The following is a 19,611-nucleotide window of genomic DNA, read 5'->3' as shown; positions in this document are numbered from 1 at the left end:
GGCGGGTCAGAATTTGACATGACGAAGCTGGATGGACTGTTTCATTGCAAGGCAAATGATTTCCGACCTTTCTTACAGACTGGACGTGACAAGTATGAGCCTGCGGCTACCTCTGAGCATGGAGCCAAGAAGAAAAAGGGGAAGAAGGAAAGGGATATGGATGAACTGAAAAAGGAAGTTTCGCTGGTAAGGACCTTTTTTTGACATCTAGAGGTGGGGGGTGACTCAGCTCATGAAGCAAGAGTTGGCCTTTCAGACTTCCCAAAGATGGTTTCCTAAATTTCAGTTATGTGCCCTGTTTCCTGTTCTGAACTTAGCTATAAGATTCAAGCTTCATTCACTTTCCTGGTCTTTATTGGCTAGCTATCATATTTTTGGGGGAACAAAAGTATCGTGAGGCGCAGTGTTTTGCCTATTTGCTGTGGTGCCAGAACCTTCTATAAGTTGTCCTCTTGCTAAAATTTCAGCCTCTCATTCCTCTGACAGTTGCCCTGTTCTTCCCAAAACCCTCTTTTTTAAAAAAAAAATCTGGTTGGCATCGAAATACAGTTTCTCTCTCTCTTGTATATTGTAAATTGTAATATATGTTTTAATATACGGAAGTGGCGCTGTGGTCTAAAGCACTGAGCCTCTTGGGCTTGCTGATCAAAAGGTCGGCAGTTCGAATCCCTGTGACGGGGTGAGCTCCCATTGCTCTGTCTCAGCTTCTGCCAACCTAGCAGTTCGAAAGCACATCAGTGCAAGTATTTAAATAGGTGCCGCTGCAGCAGGAAGGTAAATGGCATTTCCGTGTGCTCTGGTTTCCATCACGGTGTCCTGTTGTGCCAGAAGCGGTTTAGTCCTGCTGGCCGCATGACCTGGAAAGCTGTCTGTGGATGAATGCCGGTTCCCTTGTCCTGAAAGCGAGATGAGCCCCGCAACCCCATAGTCACCTTTGACTATACTTAACTGTCCAGGGGGCCTTTACCATTTTTTACCTTTTGAAATATAAATATAAGGGAAGGACACTCTGGCCTCGGGGAAGCTGCCTCCCTAGAATAACATCATGGCAAGGAAAATTGGCATTTGGAGCTTTAGGGCTATAGAGCGAAAGAGAAAGCCCTTTGAGCCCAGACATCAGCCAGTGTACTAAGGGTGTTTGTGTTGGTGTGTGTGTGTGAGAGAGAGAAGTGAGTTTGGGGTTCTCTGTATCACAGCGTGTTGCCTTTGAGAATCATTTGACTGAAATAAACAAATGCAGTAAGTATTATGGTGAATTTACTTATTTGAAATATTTCTGTATTGCCCTTCACTAAAATTGGTCCCAGTATGGTGTAAACAATTAATGTCCAAACAGTAAAAACACATAATAAAGCAACTGGCGAATAAAACAAAAGCCATCAGGAAAATGGAACCATTTGCATTTTTTCTTTTTTAAGGTTTGAAAAAATAAGGAGTTTTCTCCAGTCCCCTGGGGTGGGGCGGGAAAACTATGGATACTAATCAAGTCACCCTAGAGAGGGCATTCCATAAACTGGGTGCCACAAGTGGAAAGGTACTTGATTGTCACATACTTCAAGTCTCAGCTGACAATCTAACAGAGCAGGTGGGGTGGTATAGGAGAAAGTGTTCCTTTGCATTCCTTGGTCCCATAGAGAAAGAACAGGGTGAGATTGCCGTCTTTCTCCCAACAAAGATCTTGTTAGGAGAACCAGAGAGGTTTCTGTGCCATAACCAAGTCTGGAGCCAGACTGGAATGAGGTTCAGTAATGAGTTGCCCAAGAGACCCCGTCTTTGGTACATCTATTCAAGCACCGAGCCCCCAAAGAGGCTATTAGTGACTGGACAACAGGTACCATAGTTGTCTGAGGCCTAAAAAGGTTTTTAAGGAGATGTGCTGCTGCTGCTGCTGCCGCCGCCTCAAAGGCTGCTGGGGCTGCTCCCTTTTCCATGTAGACGTTAATTACCTCCTGGATCCAGAGTCAGTCCTCTTCTCCTAGGTTTAGTCCGCCATAGACAAGGGCTGAGTACGCAAGCAACAAGCCTGATTCCTCCCAAGTAATTTATTCTTAAGCAACAGCAGTTAGAGCCCCACCCCCAAATTAGACACAATGCTTTAATGACATCCCCAGATGGTTGTTAGGCAGTAAGACTTGAGATCTGATCAATAGGAGTGGTTTTATCTTTGAAATGTCTGGCAAAGTCGTCACAGCAGGCCTCCCAGGGACTCTTGGCTTGCTCCCCGTGGGCCCAAGCTGGAGCAAGCAAAGCTACTCAGAAAAGCCTTGTTGGGCAGATTTCTGAAGATTCAGTGGTGGTGAAGCATTGCTTTTTTGTCACCTTCATCACCACAGATTAGGTCCCTCATTGTGTTGGCTTGTCTTCTCCGCTAGAAGCATTTTGGAAAACCAGGATGTTGCATAGCTGGATTCTCAAGTGGCTACAACTGGATAGTCCTATGCAGTCCTTTGCAGGCATTCTTGGGAGTAGATCTCATCTGAACTCAGTGGGACTTACCTCTAAGTAACCCTACATGGTTTCAGCCTGTAAAACACATTGGTTGTTAAGAAAGGCGTTCTAAATAGCTGCCTTCCTAATAACAAGCTAAGCGAACCTAAAAGGGGCTGTTTCTTGTTCTGTCCTTCTAAAGCAGTGCTTCCCACCCTTGGGTCCCCAGATGTTGTTGGACTACAACTCCCATCATCCCTACCTAGCAGAACCAGTGGTCAGGGATGATGGGAGTTGTAGTCCAACAACGGATGGGGACTCAAGTTTGAGAAACACTTTTCTGATTTTTTTTTAACCTGCTGTTTTCATTAGGATCCCGACCAAAGAGAGAGAGAAATATCTAGTCATATCTAGTATTATTATTTTGCTTCTCAGTTTAGACTGGCAGTTTGGAAGCTACAGCCCACCATGACCTCCCTGTCTTCCTCTCCCATTTTTTCAGTTTGGAATGTCTGCTTGTACTGTTTAGCAAAGGCTTAACACGTATAAACCCCATTCAATATGAAACCAAGCTAGAAGCAGTCGTCACCATTTTGGGGGTAATGTGTTTTGCATAAGTTAATTGCATTGCATAGAATTTCTGAATTTCTTGGGTGAAATAAAATCACCACCTATGCCTTGCTAATCTTCGCTTTGCTTTGCAGGATGATCACAAACTCAGCCTGGATGAACTTCATCGGAAATATGGTACAGACCTCAGCCGGGTAAGGTGGCCAGCTATGGAGTGCTCCCCCCCCCCAATTCTGGTCTGCAATAACAGAGACCCTTCTAAAGAGCCCTCCTGGGGATTAAGAAATTTCTTCATGCTTAATGTTTTAGCCACAATTTGAATGCCCCTAGTCTTTCCACACTGGACTGTCCCACTCAGAAGTTGTTACCTCCCCATTTCCTGAGATTTAGCAGTTGTTTGCCTCACTGCCATTTACATTCTGCTATAATTATTTTTTAAGAGCCATGGGATTTCTTGAACGATGCTGGAAAATTGTGCTGGGGCTGTTTAGTGCTTGGAGGAGATAGAATAATGCAAGCTTGATTAAAGGGCTGTAGTCTTTAATCTTTAATTTCACTTTTTAAAAAGCCACCTGCAATTAAACGGGGGGGGGGGCTCATCCTTTCCTTTTTAAAAAGCTGCCATATTTTTCTGTGTATAAGACGCCCCCATGTATTTTGGGGGGACTCCAAATTAAGAAAACCTCCCAGCACTACCTGTGTATAAGACGAGCCCCAATTTAACCCCCCCCCTTTTTTTGGGTAAAAAACCTAGCCTTATACACGGGAAAAATACGGTATGAGTGTTGGAATGTATTGGGCTATGTCATACCGGTGGCAACCATTTCACGCAGGGGTTGCTTTCCTGGCCCCCAAGCACAGCGCACAGAGGCGGAGCATGTAGACGTGTGCCCCATCTTGTTACACCCCCCCCATTCCACCTTCTTCCTGGTCCAAAAGAACCCGCTCATCAGCAATCACGCATCAGTGGGACATGCCAAAAATGGTTGCCACCTGTACTTGTAGTAGGCCATTGGAATCAATGAACAAGTTAGTCATGACTGATTTTAGTCCATTGATAGCAGCGAGTCTGCTCTTGAGTATGATGTAGCTGGATACAACCCTTCTAGGATCAGTAATTATTAAAAAAACTGCTGGTGACTGGCGCCATCTTGGCAATGGCACTTCCCTTTCACTCTCACAAGAATGTTTTAAGATGGCACCTGCATATACCGGGGTTGCCAACGCTGCCTTCCAATAGTTGTATTGTCACCAGCCCCAGACAGCATGGCTAATGGTCTGGGATGTTGGAAGCCATAGTGCTTTTGCTGGTCCGTGTTAGCTGCTCATGAAAATATACACAAACCATTTAAAGGCAAACTATGCTCTGCCTCCTTCAGTTGTTTTGTCCTTTGCAAATTTAGGAAGTGTTAATTGATTAGATGACAGCTCTACTTGGAAGTCTCTCAAAGTGGAGCAAATCCATCTCTAATAAGGGAACAAGCTAGCTAGCTTTTTAGGAAAGGCCAGCAAGAGAGAGATCGCCTATTGGCGGCGGCGGTGATTGCATTTCAGAAACCATCAGTAGTTGGAATGGAAAGCATGCTTTGATGTTCCTTAGGGGAGATGCTGTAATCTGTCTCTTCTTCCACCACCTCTGGGTTTAGGGTCTGACTCCTGCACGGGCCCAAGAGATCCTGGCTCGTGATGGCCCCAACTCGCTCACTCCGCCTCCCACCACCCCAGAATGGGTTAAATTCTGTCGGCAGCTATTTGGGGGCTTCTCGCTTCTGCTGTGGATTGGAGCTATTCTTTGTTTTCTGGCATATGGTATTCAAGCAGCGACAGAGGAAGAACCGAATAATGACAATGTGAGTTAATAAGTGTGTGTGTGTGTGTGTGTGTGTGTGTGTGTGTGTGTGTGTGTGTGATAGAGAGAGAGAGAGAGAGAGAGAGAGAGAGAGAGAGAGAGAGAGAGAGAATCTGAATTGGGGAGGCTTCACTGTGGCATTAAGCTGCATGGCAGGTTTGACTTGAATCTAAACCGTATGACCCAATTCAGACATAACTGGAAGTATTGATTCCCATCATGTGAATGAGCTTGTAGTAAGCTTTTAAATTCTTGGTTTGTGTTCATTAGCATTTTCCCCCATTATGTCTGATCCAATACCTGCCTTTCATAGTTCCATTGTTTTCTAACAATGTTGTTTCTAACGCCTTAACTGGTGTTTTGGACTACTTTGTTTCAAACACTTCTGCTAAAGTGATCTACCAGTGGCAGTCTGCCTCATGTTACTGGTCTCTTTTTCCCCTGTGATCTGGAAAATGCTTTGTTCTTCCTCTTGTCTTTCCTTTTCCCCTTTTGTTTATTCCTCCACCATCACCTTATTATCCGGGTTATGGGACAGGGTGAGACATACTGCTGACAAAGTGACCGACTTGCTGAATACAACTGATGTTATGGCCCCAGGCCCACTGTTTGGGAACTGAAGGATTTGTCGCTCAAAAAAGACACGGGTTCTCGCCTAAAACTCACGCAGTGTGTGCATCTCTTTGCAGTTGTACCTTGGGGTTGTTCTTTCTGCTGTCGTCATCATAACTGGCTGCTTCTCTTACTACCAAGAAGCCAAGAGTTCAAAGATCATGGAGTCCTTCAAAAACATGGTGCCTCAGGTATGTAAGCGCTGCTTGTTCAGCTTTTGGTGGTGGTGGTTGTTCATAGACACGGGTAGGCGAAGGGGCTGATCCAACGCATGGGTGTTGGCAGGTGTAAAGTTGAAAGTTGTGTTGTTTCTTCTTCTTCTTGCAGCAAGCTCTAGTGATCCGAAATGGGGAGAAGATGAGCATCAATGCTGAAGGGGTGGTTGTTGGCGACCTGGTGGAGGTGAAGGGAGGGGACAGAGTCCCAGCTGATTTGAGGATTATTTCAGCTCATGGTTGTAAGGTATGTATATGCATGCAGTGAGACTTAAGGGACCGAGACGCAGCCTGCAGAGTAGCCAGGCCTGCCACAAGGGTGCAATTTCTCGTGCATTTTCTCAACAACATGCTTCCTCGCGCAGGTGGACAACTCATCCCTCACGGGTGAATCGGAGCCCCAGACCAGGTCTCCAGACTTCACAAATGAGAATCCACTGGAGACTAGAAATATCGCTTTCTTCTCTACCAACTGTGTTGAAGGTAATACCCACTTTGAAATTTATGATCAAATGAACCAGCAGAGCATTGAAGTGTGAGGAATTCTAGAAGTGATGGGTACTTCAGAACAAGATGGGTACTTGATTAGCTGCCTTTTCTGTTGGCCCGTGATGCTGGCAGATGATAATTTGTGCAGCCAAAAACCTCAACACAGTTGCTTGCGTTTGTGTTCTCTCAGAGCAGTGATCACTTTCAGACAAAGGGAAGCCCAACTCCAGCCATATCTTAGCCAGAATCGGAGAATATTTCCGTAGCCACATTTGTTTTGTCATCCGCTTGGCAAGAAGGTGCAGCATCTTGCCCTTTGGGGAGTAGGGGGTAGGTGAAGGTGACATGGGTGAGTGTCTGGAGGCGCTTGGAAGATGGATGGTGGCTAACAGAATGAGGTTGAATCCTGACAAGACAGAAGTACAGTTTTGGGGGGACGGGGCGGGCAGGTGTGGGTGGCTCCCGTGTCCTGAATGGGGTACCTGTGCCCCTGAAGGACCAGGTACGCAGCCTGGGAGTCATTCTGGACTCACAGCTGTCCATGGAGGTGCAGGTCAACTCTGTGTCCAGGGCAGCTGTTGATCAGCTCCTTCTGGTATGCAGGCTGAGACCCTACCTGCCCGCGGACTGTCTCGCCAGAGTGGTGCATGCTCTAGTTACCTCCCACTTGGACTACTTCAATGCGCTCTGTGTGGGGCTACCTTTGAATATGACTCAGAAACTACAACTAATCCAGAATGCGGCAGCTAGATGGGGACTGAGAGTGGCTGCCAAGTCCGCATAACGCACATCCTGAAAGACCTACATTGGCTCCCAGCACATTTCTGAGCACAATTCAAAGTGTTGGTGCTGACCTCTAAAGCCCTAAATGTCCTTGGCCCAGTATACCTGAAGGAGCGTCTCCACCCCCATCATTCAGCCCGGATGCTGAGGTCCAGCTCCGAGGGCCTTCTAGCGGTTCCCTCACTGCAAGAAGTGAGGTTACAAGGAACCAGGCAGAGGGCCTTCTTGGTAGTGGCACCAACCCTGTGAAAAGCCCTCCCATCAGATGTCAAGGAAATAAACAACTATCTGACTTTTAAAAGACATCTGAAGGCAGCCCTGTATCAGGAAATTTTTAATGTCTGATGTTTTATGATAGTTTATGTGCTGTAAGCTGCCCAGAGTAGCTGGGGAAACCCAGCCAGATGAGCAGGGTAATAATAATAATAATTTTTTTTAAAATTGTGGGTGGTAGCTGCCAGCTGCTTTATGAAGCTGTGCGCAGTGAAGCTTCTCAAACAGCGTTTTTTCTAAGAAAGTTTACTTGGTAAAGTTCCTCTTGTGAAAACCCATATGCCACCATTCTTGATGAGAATGGGAGTATCTAGTTTGCTTACATCAAACTTACAGTGCCACCTTAACATGCAGAGCTGCCTTTACACAGAGTGAGCAAAGACATGTTGTTTTTCCCACGCCCGCAGACTTGGCTGCTAAAATTCTGCCACTGTTTTCCAGGCACGGCCCGTGGTGTCGTCATCAACACTGGCGATCGTACAGTCATGGGCCGCATTGCTTCGCTGGCTTCTGGACTGGAAGGGGGCCAGACGCCCATTTCTATTGAGATTGAGCACTTCATCCGCCTCATCACTGGCGTGGCCGTCTTCCTTGGCGTTTCCTTCTTCATCCTCTCACTGATCCTTGAGTACACTTGGCTGGAGGCGGTTATCTTTCTCATTGGCATCATCGTGGCCAACGTCCCCGAGGGGCTGCTCGCTACTGTCACAGTAAGTCAGTGCTGATATCTGTGTGATGCCCAGCTCTGCCTCTCTTTCAAATCAGAACCAGTAAAGGCAGTGAAGGTCCTGTGTGAGTGCCTGGAGGCAGTTGGAGGATGGATGGCGGCTAACAGAGTGAGGTTGAATCCTGTCAAGACAGAAGTACTGTTTTTGGGGGACAGGAGGCAGGCAGGTGTGGAGGACTCCCTGGTCCTGAATGGGGTAACTGTGCCCCTGAAGGACCAGGTGCGCAGCCTGGGAGTCATTTTGGATTCACAGCTGTCCATGGAGGCACAGGTCAATTCTGTGTCCAGGGCAGCTGTTTACCAGCTCCATCTGGTACGTAGGCTGAGACCCTATCTGCCTGCGGACTGTCTCGCCAGAGTGGTGCATGCTTTAGTTATCTCTCGCTTGGACTACTGCAATGCAATCTACGTGGGGCTACCTTTGAAGGTGACCCGGAAACTGCAATTAATCCAGAATGCGGCAGCTAGACTGGTGACTGGGAGCGGCCGCCGAGACCACATAACACCGGTCTTGAAAGACCTACACTGGCTCCCAGTACATTTCCAAGCACAATTCAAAGTGTTGGTGCTGACCTTTAAAGCCCTAAATGGCCTCGGCCCAGTATACCTGAAGGAGCGTCTCTACCCCCATCGTTCTGCCCAGACACTGGGGTCCAGCTCCGAGGGCCTTCTGGCGGTTCCCTCACTGCAAGAAGTGAGGTTACAAGGAACCAGGCAGAGGGCTTTCTCAGTAGTGGCTCCCGCCCTGTGGAACGCCCTCCCAGCAGATGTTTAGGAAATAAACAACTACCAGACTTTCAGAAGACATCTGAAGACAGCCCTCCTTAGGGAAACTTTTAATGTTTAATAAATTATTGTATTTTAATATTCTTTTGGAAGCCACCCAGAGTGGCTGGAGAAACCCAGCCGGATGGGCAGGGTATAAATAAATTATTATTATTATCATTATCATTATTATTATTATTATTATTATTATTATTATTATTATTATTATTGGGAACTGCTGCAGAGATGGGCGGCCACATGCCTTCCAGAGCCAATTTGCCCCTCTTCCTTGGCAGTTGAATGCAAGCCTTTCTCTTTGTCATTCTCCAGGTTTGTCTGACATTAACTGCCAAGCGCATGGCCCGCAAGAATTGTCTGGTGAAGAACCTGGAATCTGTGGAAACTCTGGGCTCCACCTCAACCATCTGCTCTGACAAAACTGGCACCTTGACTCAGAACCGCATGACGGTTGCTCACATGTGGTTTGATAACCAAATCCATGAGGCTGACACCACAGAAAACCAAAGTGGTAAGCTGGCTGCTCTCTCCATCAAATAAATAAGCTCTGTGGTACGGCTGCCTCTTGCTGATAGTCAAAACACGTAAATCAGCATGCCCCCCCCCCAAAGTGTTAATAAGGCTCTACAACAGAAGCTCTTACCATTGCATGAAATCGTTTGTGTTCCCAGTGTAGCCAAGGAGAAACACATTCAAAGCCTGACTAAAGGAGCATTCATGGCTGTGTAATCACAAGAAAGCTGGATTCTAGATTTTTACTGTGTTTAGAAAGCCCATGCTGCCTTTGAAAAAATTAATAAAATCCAGCCGTTATTCAGCACACTCTATATAATATACCCAGAAGTCCTGAGATTAGTGCTTCAGTTAGTGGTATCTCCCAGGCTGGGCCTAAGCGGCCACTTTAGTACTGTACGGACCGTCCATAATTGCACAGGAGATTTGCACATTTGTTGTATGCACGAAGTCATACTTGGTGACCAATGGGGCTGGGGTTAATGGGACAAAGCCAATCCATCTGGTTTGGTGTCTGACAACATCCCTGCTGCTTCCCACCTCCACAGGTGCCTCTTTCGACAAGACGTCTCCCACTTGGACGGCTTTATCCAAGGTGGCTGGACTCTGCAACCGGGCTGTGTTTCAGGCCGGCCAAGAAAACGTTCCCATTCTGAAGGTGAGTTCATCCCCCGGCTTAACCACAGGGGCTGCTCACTGCTTCCGCTTGACCCTCCGTGCGAAAGCATCAAGAAAGGGGATGCCGTCTGGGGGGTGACCGGCTTCTGCCAGCGCCGGAGGCAGCTCTGCAGCCCCTCCAGGGCCAGAATGGCAACCTTTCTTTATTCCCAAGTTGTCAGTGGACATTTCTGTGGATTCTTCTATGGCCCAGAATCACTGGATTGCTGTAAGGAAAAGAAAGTAAACTGAAGGAGGCCTGCGCTAACTTAGGAATAGAAATAATGTAATAGTTCAGAAGTGCGATTTAAATAATCCTGTACAATCTGTGCTTGCCATACTGATCAGTCTGTGAGACATCTGACAACATCCTCACCTTTTTTTTCTTTTGCAATTCTGGGCAAGCAGCAAGGCCAGGAAATCTTCATCATCATCATCATCATGATCAAGCTGCTGGTCTGTGTTAACCTTCCTTATGCAGGCCTGGTTTTAGGTACAGGCCAGTGATGGCCAAACCTGGCCCTCCAGCTGTTTTGGGACTACAACTCCCATCATCCCTAACTAACAGGAGCAGTGGTCAGGGATGATGGGAATCGTAGTCCCAAAACAGCTGAAGAGCCAAGTTTGGCCATCGCTGGATAAGTGTTCTTTTTACCAGCAGAGCAAATTTAACTTATTTCTGAGTATCTCCAGTTTATTTCCCTGATGGGCAGCAGCTGTGCTCAGTATCTTCTGTTGTGTCACCATCCCTTCCACTAAAAAAGGTTGTTTTCCTATTGAAGAGAAAGCTGGTGAGAGGCCTGTGTCTCGGGTGTAGCCTGTGCTTCGCATACTCCCAAATTCAGTCCCCAGCAGCATCTCCTGATGGGGCTCGGGAAAGTCTTCTGTCTGACTTCTCAACGCTCCTCACTTTCCATGTAGATAATCCTGAGCCAGATGGACCAAAGTGCTGACTGTGTGTAAAGCAACTTCCTCCTTTTTGGCCACTGGGTTACCTTAAAGAAAGGGGAAATCGGAAAGGAGGGAGGTTCATCTTCCAGGGCTTCACCATCTACTCACTGTGAACCCCTGTCTTCTTTCTCAGAGGTCCGTGGCAGGGGATGCCTCTGAATCTGCGCTGCTCAAATGCATTGAACTGTGCTGTGGGTCAGTCAAGGAGCTGCGAGAGAAAAACCCCAAGGTGGTGGAGATACCGTTCAACTCGACCAACAAATACCAGGTAAGAACGTGGTATTCACAAAACGCCCTCCACATTTCACGTAAACTGTAGCTGTTTTCACTCTGGGCTAATGTCACGAACTGGCCAGATGCTGAGGAGTGGCGGGGGGGGGGGAGGCACCAGCTGGGGAACCCCCAAGGGAAGAAGGCGTCACTGCCCCAGGGTATTGGTGGGGGGATGACGCCTGGTCAGAGGGAGAAGACTGGGAAGGAGATGTTGGAAACTGAAGAGGCAACAGAGTGTAGTGAGCAGGAAAAGGCAGAGAGCAGCTCAGAATCAGAGGCAGAAGTGGGAGAGGAGCAGGGCCAAGAGGGAGAGATGAGGCAGGCTGAAAAAGCCAGGGGGTCTCCCCCTCCTGCGGTGTCCAACTCCCCACCTCCCTGGTCTCCCAGAACCCACAGAGGTATGAAGAGCGCAGAGCGGAGACAGACAAGGCATCAGTCTCAGATTGCTCGGGAAGAATGGGGGGGGAGGCCGAGATGTTTGTTTCTTTGAATGAAGAGTTAACTTCACGCATACCTTGTGAGTTACTGCTCCCGACACCTGCCCTGACAGCTAGGTTGGTTCTGTATTTAACTCCGGTGCGGTTTCGTTCCATGCCAGTCAGGTTGCGGCTTTGTCTGAAAGAGCTTTGTAGATGTTTGAGGCTGTGTAGACCTTTGTAGTGCATTCCGAACCACCCTCATAGATGGAACGCTACCCCTGTAATCAATTTTCTAATGCAGCTGTCGATCCACAACAATGCAAACACATCGGAATCGCGGTACCTGCTTGTGATGAAAGGAGCCCCAGAGCGAATCCTGGACCGTTGCAGCACCATCCTGATCCACGGGAAAGAGCAGCCCTTGGACGAAGAAGCTAAAGATGCCTTTCAGAATGCCTACCTTGAGTTGGGAGGCCTGGGGGAGAGAGTGCTGGGTAAGGTGTTCTGTGGACTCCTTTCCAGGTCTGTCTTAGAATAATGTACTTGCTTTAGTACAGCCAAGAAATCACTCTTGCAAATCGTTTGAGTGAAACAGAGCAATGCATGCTGGGCTCTGTAGCTTTGCATAGATTATAACGTGAAACGTTGGTCAGGTTTTGTTTGTTGTAAGCTTTCAATGCTTGCTGCATCCTCACATAGAAGGAGAGAATCCGGTTCTCTCTGAATAATACTTTCCACTCGCTTCCCCCAGAGCCCAAACGCCGGATTCCACAAGGGTTTCTCAAATGTTGTTGGGCATCTTAGCAATCAAAATAGCCAGCCTCAGCACCTGCTCCCCTCATAAGAGAGCATGTGAAATCATTTCAATTGGATTTGTTGGCAGGCTTTTGCCACCTGGCTCTTCCCGATGAGCAGTTCCCAGAAGGCTTCCAGTTCGACACGGATGAAGTCAACTTCCCAGTAGAGAATCTCTGCTTTGTTGGGTTGATTTCTATGATTGACCCTCCTCGCGCTGCTGTGCCTGACGCCGTGGGCAAGTGCAGAAGTGCTGGAATAAAGGTAAGCCACTTCTCCCCGTCACTCTAAAATAGTAAATCCACAACACCCAGGAACACAGAAAAGGGGCTTTATTTGTGTGCCAAGGAAGGTTCAGTCCAGGGACAGCTGTCAACTGCTTTTCCATCTCAGAAGCAAGTGTGAAAACATGGTTGCTGGTGGTGGTCCTACCTCTTGAATAAACTGCTGCAACACTCGCCTCTCTGCTCAGGGACAGTGGCATTTTGAAGAGATGGGTTTCCTCCATCTCGTTTCTAGCTGCCACAGACTGATGTCGCCCCGTTTTGCCTTCCAGGTCATTATGGTGACAGGCGACCATCCAATCACAGCTAAAGCCATTGCCAAGGGTGTTGGCATAATCTCTGAAGGCAACGAGACTGTGGAAGACATTGCTCTCCGCCTCAACATCCCAGTCAGCCAGGTCAACCCCAGGTACTGAGAAGCCGTCTGGCTGGAAAGGGACCGTAGAGCTTGTCTCAGGGAGGGTGGGGGGTCCTGCCAGTCGCCTTGTAAATTCCAGAATTTTAACAGCAAGTATCTGTGTTAAGAGAGATGTGAAGAAAACTGGAAAACAGCATGTTGGGTGAGCTGTGTTGCAGCTTCATCTCTCAGTTGAGCTGACTTCATCTTTTTGTTTTAAATAAAATTACACACACACACACACACACCACTCAGCTACAATCGTCTTGCAAGGGGTGTGTAAGAAATGCAATACAGAAAACATAAAATTCAGTGAAAATTGCAAAATCAGGCTTTGGTTAAAATGCCTTCTGGAATAATACAGTCGTACCTCGGCTCCTGAACAATCAAAAACCAGAAGTGATTGTTCCGGTTTTCGAACATTCTTTTGGGAGTTGAACGTCCTGCTGGGCCTCTGTGGCTTCCTGCAGGAGCTTCCTGCAGCCCATTGGAAGCCATGCCTTGGAAGGCGAACGGACTTCCAAGGTGTGTTTGTAATAAGAAGTCTTCTGAAGGCACTGGAAGTTCAACAGGGAGGAGCCTTGCTGAAGTCAGCCAAAAGTTGAGCCCATAATACTTAATAATAATAATAATTTATTATTTATACCCCGCCCGTCAGTTCCTGGTGGATATGAACCATGACTCATCCATGGGAGACTGCCAACATGGACTCAATGTTCAGGCAGGCATATACAAGGGGTCTGATGCGCCCAGAGTGTTAAGGCGCCATGTAGATTTATACTAGAATATTGTATTTTGCCACTTTGGTCTTCCAAGTGGACTCTTCACTAAAACCATGAACATGATCAGCAGCCCAGTCTGGTTGAGAGTCTGCCCACATTGGAGGGGGAAGGGGCAGGATTTGGTGTAACATTTAGGAGTTCTCAAAACTCTCTTCTTTTAAATCCCAGAGATGCCAAAGCCTGTGTCATTCATGGCTCCGATTTGAAGGACATGACCAGTGAGCAGCTGGATGATATCCTGAGGCACCACACAGAAATAGTCTTTGCCAGAACTTCTCCTCAACAGAAGCTGATCATTGTGGAAGGCTGCCAGCGCCAGGTAAGCCGAGGGGACCCTCATTCCCGCTGATGGTGCTAAACTGGGGGGGGGGTGAAGCCTATTGGGGGGAGAAAAGGGGCTATTCCAGCTTACTCTAATGTGTGTGCAGGTTGGATCTGGGAACTGAAGGTCCTTTTTCTTCCCCCCTTCTCCTTCCAGGGTGCCATTGTAGCTGTCACAGGAGATGGTGTGAATGACTCCCCTGCTTTGAAGAAGGCAGACATTGGCGTTGCCATGGGTATCGCCGGGTCTGATGTCTCCAAACAGGCAGCTGACATGATTCTGCTGGATGACAACTTTGCCTCCATTGTTACTGGGGTCGAGGAAGGTGAGTTCCTCATTCCTGTGGCTGGTTTGGTTTTCAGAATGCAAGGAGCAGAACGCTTCCCTTTCCTTCCTCCCATCGCATGTCAAATTCCAGGTGTCCCAATAACTTTCAGTACCTGGGGCTCCGCATTTGTGTGTGTGTGTGTGTGTGCGCGTGTGCTGAAAGCTTCCTTGGACTTGAATGCTGGCCAGCAAAGTGGAACCAGTTCCTGCTCCTCAGCACTAGATTATTTTTTGCTTTCAGTTAAGTTTAGTCTGCTGAGGTGATTTCTTTCCTATCTACATCAGTGTGAAATGAAACCTGTTGTCTATGTGGCTTGTGTGGACGTTAGTCCTGGGGACCTTGTGAAGACGGTCCTTTTCTTCCCCTTTCCTTTGTCTCAGGCCGCCTGATTTTTGATAACCTGAAGAAGTCCATTGCCTACACCTTGACCAGTAACATCCCTGAAATCACGCCTTTCCTCATCTTCATCATCGCCAACATTCCCCTGCCTCTGGGTACAGTCACCATCCTGTGTATTGACTTGGGTACTGATATGGTTAGTAAGTCATCTTTTTATTTATTTCTGCCATAAATAAGGCTTTTGTTCTGACCTGTAAAGCCCTAAACAACTTGAAGAAGCCAAGTTACTTGAAGGCACATACTCCTCCCTACTTCTCTAGTCGATCATTACAATCAACTAACCCCAGAACTGTGGAGTTGGAAGGAACCATGACGGTCATCTAGTCCAACCCTCTGCGATGCAGATTTTTTTTTCACCCAACGTGGGATTCGAACCCATGACCCTGACATTAGCAGCCTCATCCCCTGCCTATCCCAGATGAGGCTGCCTTAGTGCTGCAGCCTGTGGAGATCTGCTTATCAGTGCAGAGCAGGGTATGGAGTCTCATGTGGACGTTATATTTCTAAATGTGTTGTTCACTGCCTTGAGACTGACCTGGTAGGTGGTGTAGTTCATTATTTGTTGAAACTTTTGTAGCACTTTTGCCCCCAATAGCCTACATCCTTCCTGAGGCTTTGTTCATATTGCACAGGTCTTCTAAAATGCTTGCTTAGGAAGACTGAATTTTTCCCCTCTCCCCAAACCCCTTGTATTTTTATCATTATTTTTGCATGGGCAATACAGATTCATGTGAAGTTCTATCTGATGCTCTCTCCCTCCCAAGGTTCCTGCCATCTCTCTGGCGTATGAGCAGGCAGAAAGCGACATCATGAAGAGGCAGCCCAGAAACCCCAAGACAGACAAGCTGGTGAATGAAAGGTTGATCAGCATGGCTTACGGTCAGATCGGTAAGGAAGCTTCCAGTTGGCTGGCCCAGAGGTGGACGGATTGCAGCTTGCATGCGGTGGAATTTTGGCCCTTCCGTATTGTTGGAAGTTTTTTGAGGGGTCCATACAGTCGAGGCACATGAAATCTTCCTGCATGTGGGAGATCCAACTTTTGGCACAGTACAATGGAGGGCTTGGGGTGTGGACCTTTGCCCTGTGCCATTTCTGGCAGTGTGTGGACGATTGCTGTATCCTGAGCGAGAGACGAAAGGGGGCAGAGGGGGCCATAGTCAAAACTGGAAAGAGGTGGTTTCAGTGGGGAGGGACCCTCACACATGACCTGCTACGGGGAGGTGGCTGCTTTGTGTAATCTTACTTTAGCCAATTAGGAGCTTCAAATATGCAGTCATACCTTGGTTGTCGAAGAGAATCTGTTCTGGAAGTCCGTTCGACTCCCGAAAACATTCAACAACCAAGGCGCGGCTTCCGATTGGTTGCAGGAGCTTCCTGCGCACAGTTGGAAGCAGATGTTCAGCTTCCAAAGAATGTTTGCAAACCGGAACACACACACACTCCCGGGTTTGCAGCATTCGAGAGCCAAAGCATTCGACTCCCCAGGCGTTCGGCTTCCGAGGTATGACTGTATAATGTGTGGAGTGGGAGGAGGGAGGAGGGAGGGCGGAATCACATAGAGCTTCAAACTTCCTGGTAGTCTTAGCTTACACAGTTCAGCGAAGTAACTGGCTCCTCTACAGCCGGTCCTCAAGCGCAGAGGATGATGAAGAAAGCAGGCATGGCCAGAAATTTAGAAGGTGTGCATTCTTGTGCTGCAGACCTGGTGGGGCACAGCGAAGTCTCAGCTGAGAATGGGGATAGCAGCTGACGTGCCCTTCGTGTGCTCAGCCTACCAGGAGATCATCAGAACAGTAGCTCACTGCAAATGCAACTGGCGCTTTGGTAGCACAGGCGTGGCTGGCTTCACCCTCTTACCTTGAAGATTGGCTGAGAGGAGGCCTCCGCGTCGGTGTCCCAGGTGTTTCTTAATTCAGAGAGTTGTTTTCTAGCAGTTGCCCATGGAGAACTAATTCCCCTTCTTCCCGCTCCCCTTGCATAGGAATGATCCAGGCTTTGGGAGGCTTCTTCACCTACTTCGTGATCCTTGCAGAGAACGGCTTCTTGCCGTCCACCTTGCTGGGGATTAGAGTGTCGTGGGATGATCGGTGGATTAATGATGTGGAGGACAGTTACGGACAGCAGTGGGTGAGTTTTCAGAGAGCTTAAGAGGACTGTTAAAGAGTTACTTTAGCTGCATTATGGATGGCCACAAGTAGGAAGGACAAAGTTTGAAAACAGGCTCTCTTCTGCTTTAATCCCTCAGACTTACGAGCAAAGGAAAATTGTGGAGTTCACTTGCCACACAGCTTTCTTCGTCAGCATCGTGGTGGTGCAGTGGGCAGACTTGGTTATCTGCAAGACCAGAAGGAATTCTGTTTTCCAGCAAGGAATGAAGTGAGTCGTGGGTTGCCAACCCCCCCCCCCTTTCCCAGCAGCTAGTTTTTGTGTGTTGGCTTTTGAGCCTTTCGGGAGAGACAACAATAGATTGAAATTAAAATAGGAATAGCTCTGTGTGGCCGATGCTGAACGCAGTGTGCCAGATTTCATGTGGAATGGAAACCAGGTTGCCAAACCGAGCCAGTGTTGGAGTGGTTGGTGTGTTGGTCTAGGACCTGAGAGACCAGGGTTCAAATCCCTCTGCAGCCATGTCTCCCTGGGGGATTCTGGGTCAGAGTCACTGACTTTCAGCCTTATCAGGGAGTACGCCTGGTTCTGCCCTTCTCTTTTTCCCAATCACAACAAACTCCGCAGGGTAGGCTTACCTTAGAGCAGGGTTTCCCAAACCTGGATCTGCAGCTGGTTTTGGACTACAACTCCCATCATCCCTAGCTAGCAGGACCAGTGGTGAAGGATGATGGGAATTGTAGTCCAAAAGGAAAAAAAAGCTGGAGGAAAGGGTGAAAAAGTAAGGGTAAAGTGTAAATATGAAAACTTGAGCCCTGTCGGTTGTGCTCATTTCCACTCAGAAACCAGGGTTGTGAAGATGGCTAACTTTCCTTAAAACTTCCACAGGAACAAGATCTTGATCTTTGGTCTCTTTGAAGAAACTGCCCTGGCCGCTTTCCTCTCTTACTGCCCCGGAATGGATGTTGCTTTGAGGATGTATCCTCTCAAGTAAGTAGTAAATCAGCTGCCTGAAGCTGATCATTATCTGAGCTTTCCCTCTCTTGCTGTGGTTGGTCTTGCTGTAATTTCTACCACTCTTAATTCCTTGACTGAGTCATTTTTGTCTGGGATTATCCCAAATTGTACGTTAGCACTTGTTTTTGAAGACTTCATCTAAACCTCATACAAGTATGTATCAAAACTGGAATTCTTCTCTTGCAGACCAACATGGTGGTTCTGTGCCTTCCCCTACTCTCTCCTCATCTTTGTGTATGATGAAGTGAGAAAACTCATCATCAGACGCAGCCCTGGAGGTAAGAGTCTGATGTCTGGCAATGTTATTATTGCGTGGTGTGCATACATTGCATGGTGGTGGTCTGGCAGCGTGAGGGGGGCTGTTACATGAGGCACTCAAATTAATTTAGCATTAGCCAGTAAGCAGTACAGTCCATGCATGGATGCTGCAAGCATTTTTACAATTTTGGAGGGGTGGATTCCACTACCTTATTTCATAGCTCTGCCAAGATGGAGAAGAAGCCCTCAAGGTGATGTTCTGGGGCTTGGATTGTAGGCATAATAGTTCACAACGATTAACATCGGTCAGAGGCATTAGATAGAAGAATAGGTTAACTTTTTGCATCTGATGTTGAGGACTTGCAGCAAACTTGATGTGGATCTTTTCCCCTTCTTTCTCTGTAGGCTGGGTGGAAAAGGAAACCTACTACTAGAATACTACTGGCCAGATTTGGTTGCACTCTGACACTTCTCCGCTGTGTGAACTTCTGGAATGCAGGAAGATGGAGCCCTTGCAGGGGTGGAAGCGATTGGCCGAGGGCTAGAAGAAGCATGGAATGGGGGAGGGATGGGGGTGCCCACCAGAGTCCAGGGGTGAGAGTGGAAGGCGGGAGTAGTTTTTAAATGTGCCTTTTTGTTTTTGTAAGAAACAATGAGATTTTATATCTGGACTTTTACAAATAAAGATGGATCATAAGAGGATGTTCGTGTCTTTGCTCCTGGTAATTGTGCACATGCGCAAAACGGGTGCTGCGGCAACCAGCATGGGACACATTCGTTAAGAAGCCGAGGCTTCGGGCAGTAGTGGGCAAAACCACTGAAAGGGGTGGCCCAAAACTCCGACACACGTTGCCTGTTTTGGTGTCGTCATCTGCATAACAGTATATGTGGGTTTTAGAAACAAGTGATCCTGACCATATTCGGTCAAATCTTGGTTGTCGAACGTAATCCATTCCAGAAGCCCATTTGGCTTCCAAAATGTTTGACAGCCGAGGCGCTGGCTTCCAAGTGGTTGCAGAAGCTTCCTGCACACAAGCGGAAGCCGTGTCGGACGTTCAGCTTCCAAAAAAGGTTCAAAAACCGGAACATTGACTTCCGGGTTTTCAGTGTTTGGGAGCCAAAACGTTCCAAAACGGAGGCGTTTCGGAGCTGAGGTTTGACACTAATCAAATTCATGTCTGTGTAGGTAAAGTCTGTCCCCTGTTTTGCCTTTCTTTTTGCCTGGAGGTGTTCCTTGAGCCGCTGCCGCCCTGTTCTCTTGAGAATCCTGGTGAGGTTGGCTCTTCTGCCTTCCGTGTCCCCTTTTCCTCGTTAGCACAGGGCACGTCGAAATGAGCCAGGAGAAAAAGCAGGGATTGGGAAGAGTGCAGATTGGCCCACGC

The 19,611-nt window shown here is 47.8% G+C and overlaps 1 protein-coding gene across 1 annotated transcript in view; it reads left to right on the top strand.

Moving 5' to 3' along the window:
- ATP1A1 (ATPase Na+/K+ transporting subunit alpha 1) overlaps positions 1 to 18,931 on the top strand; it is a 30,819-nt gene extending 11,888 nt beyond the window's left edge. The window contains exons 2-23 of the mRNA XM_081176238.1: positions 79 to 186; positions 3,132 to 3,191; positions 4,644 to 4,847; positions 5,536 to 5,649; positions 5,786 to 5,920; positions 6,039 to 6,156; positions 7,660 to 7,928; positions 9,041 to 9,239; positions 9,790 to 9,899; positions 10,983 to 11,117; positions 11,843 to 12,035; positions 12,425 to 12,600; positions 12,893 to 13,029; positions 13,968 to 14,118; positions 14,278 to 14,446; positions 14,830 to 14,984; positions 15,613 to 15,736; positions 16,830 to 16,975; positions 17,094 to 17,224; positions 17,843 to 17,944; positions 18,158 to 18,249; positions 18,635 to 18,931. Of these exons, the coding sequence (XP_081032364.1) occupies positions 79 to 186; positions 3,132 to 3,191; positions 4,644 to 4,847; positions 5,536 to 5,649; positions 5,786 to 5,920; positions 6,039 to 6,156; positions 7,660 to 7,928; positions 9,041 to 9,239; positions 9,790 to 9,899; positions 10,983 to 11,117; positions 11,843 to 12,035; positions 12,425 to 12,600; positions 12,893 to 13,029; positions 13,968 to 14,118; positions 14,278 to 14,446; positions 14,830 to 14,984; positions 15,613 to 15,736; positions 16,830 to 16,975; positions 17,094 to 17,224; positions 17,843 to 17,944; positions 18,158 to 18,249; positions 18,635 to 18,663 (3,057 nt within the window). The 3' untranslated portion in view covers positions 18,664 to 18,931. The remainder of the gene's footprint in view (positions 1 to 78; positions 187 to 3,131; positions 3,192 to 4,643; positions 4,848 to 5,535; positions 5,650 to 5,785; positions 5,921 to 6,038; positions 6,157 to 7,659; positions 7,929 to 9,040; positions 9,240 to 9,789; positions 9,900 to 10,982; positions 11,118 to 11,842; positions 12,036 to 12,424; positions 12,601 to 12,892; positions 13,030 to 13,967; positions 14,119 to 14,277; positions 14,447 to 14,829; positions 14,985 to 15,612; positions 15,737 to 16,829; positions 16,976 to 17,093; positions 17,225 to 17,842; positions 17,945 to 18,157; positions 18,250 to 18,634) is intronic.
- The last annotated feature ends 680 nt before the right edge of the window (positions 18,932 to 19,611 follow it).

Source organism: Podarcis bocagei, assembly GCF_964188305.1.
Source record: "Podarcis bocagei genome assembly, chromosome: 17".
Lineage (NCBI taxonomy): Eukaryota > Metazoa > Chordata > Lepidosauria > Squamata > Lacertidae > Podarcis > Podarcis bocagei.
This window is presented reverse-complemented; position numbering and strand designations above follow the sequence as displayed.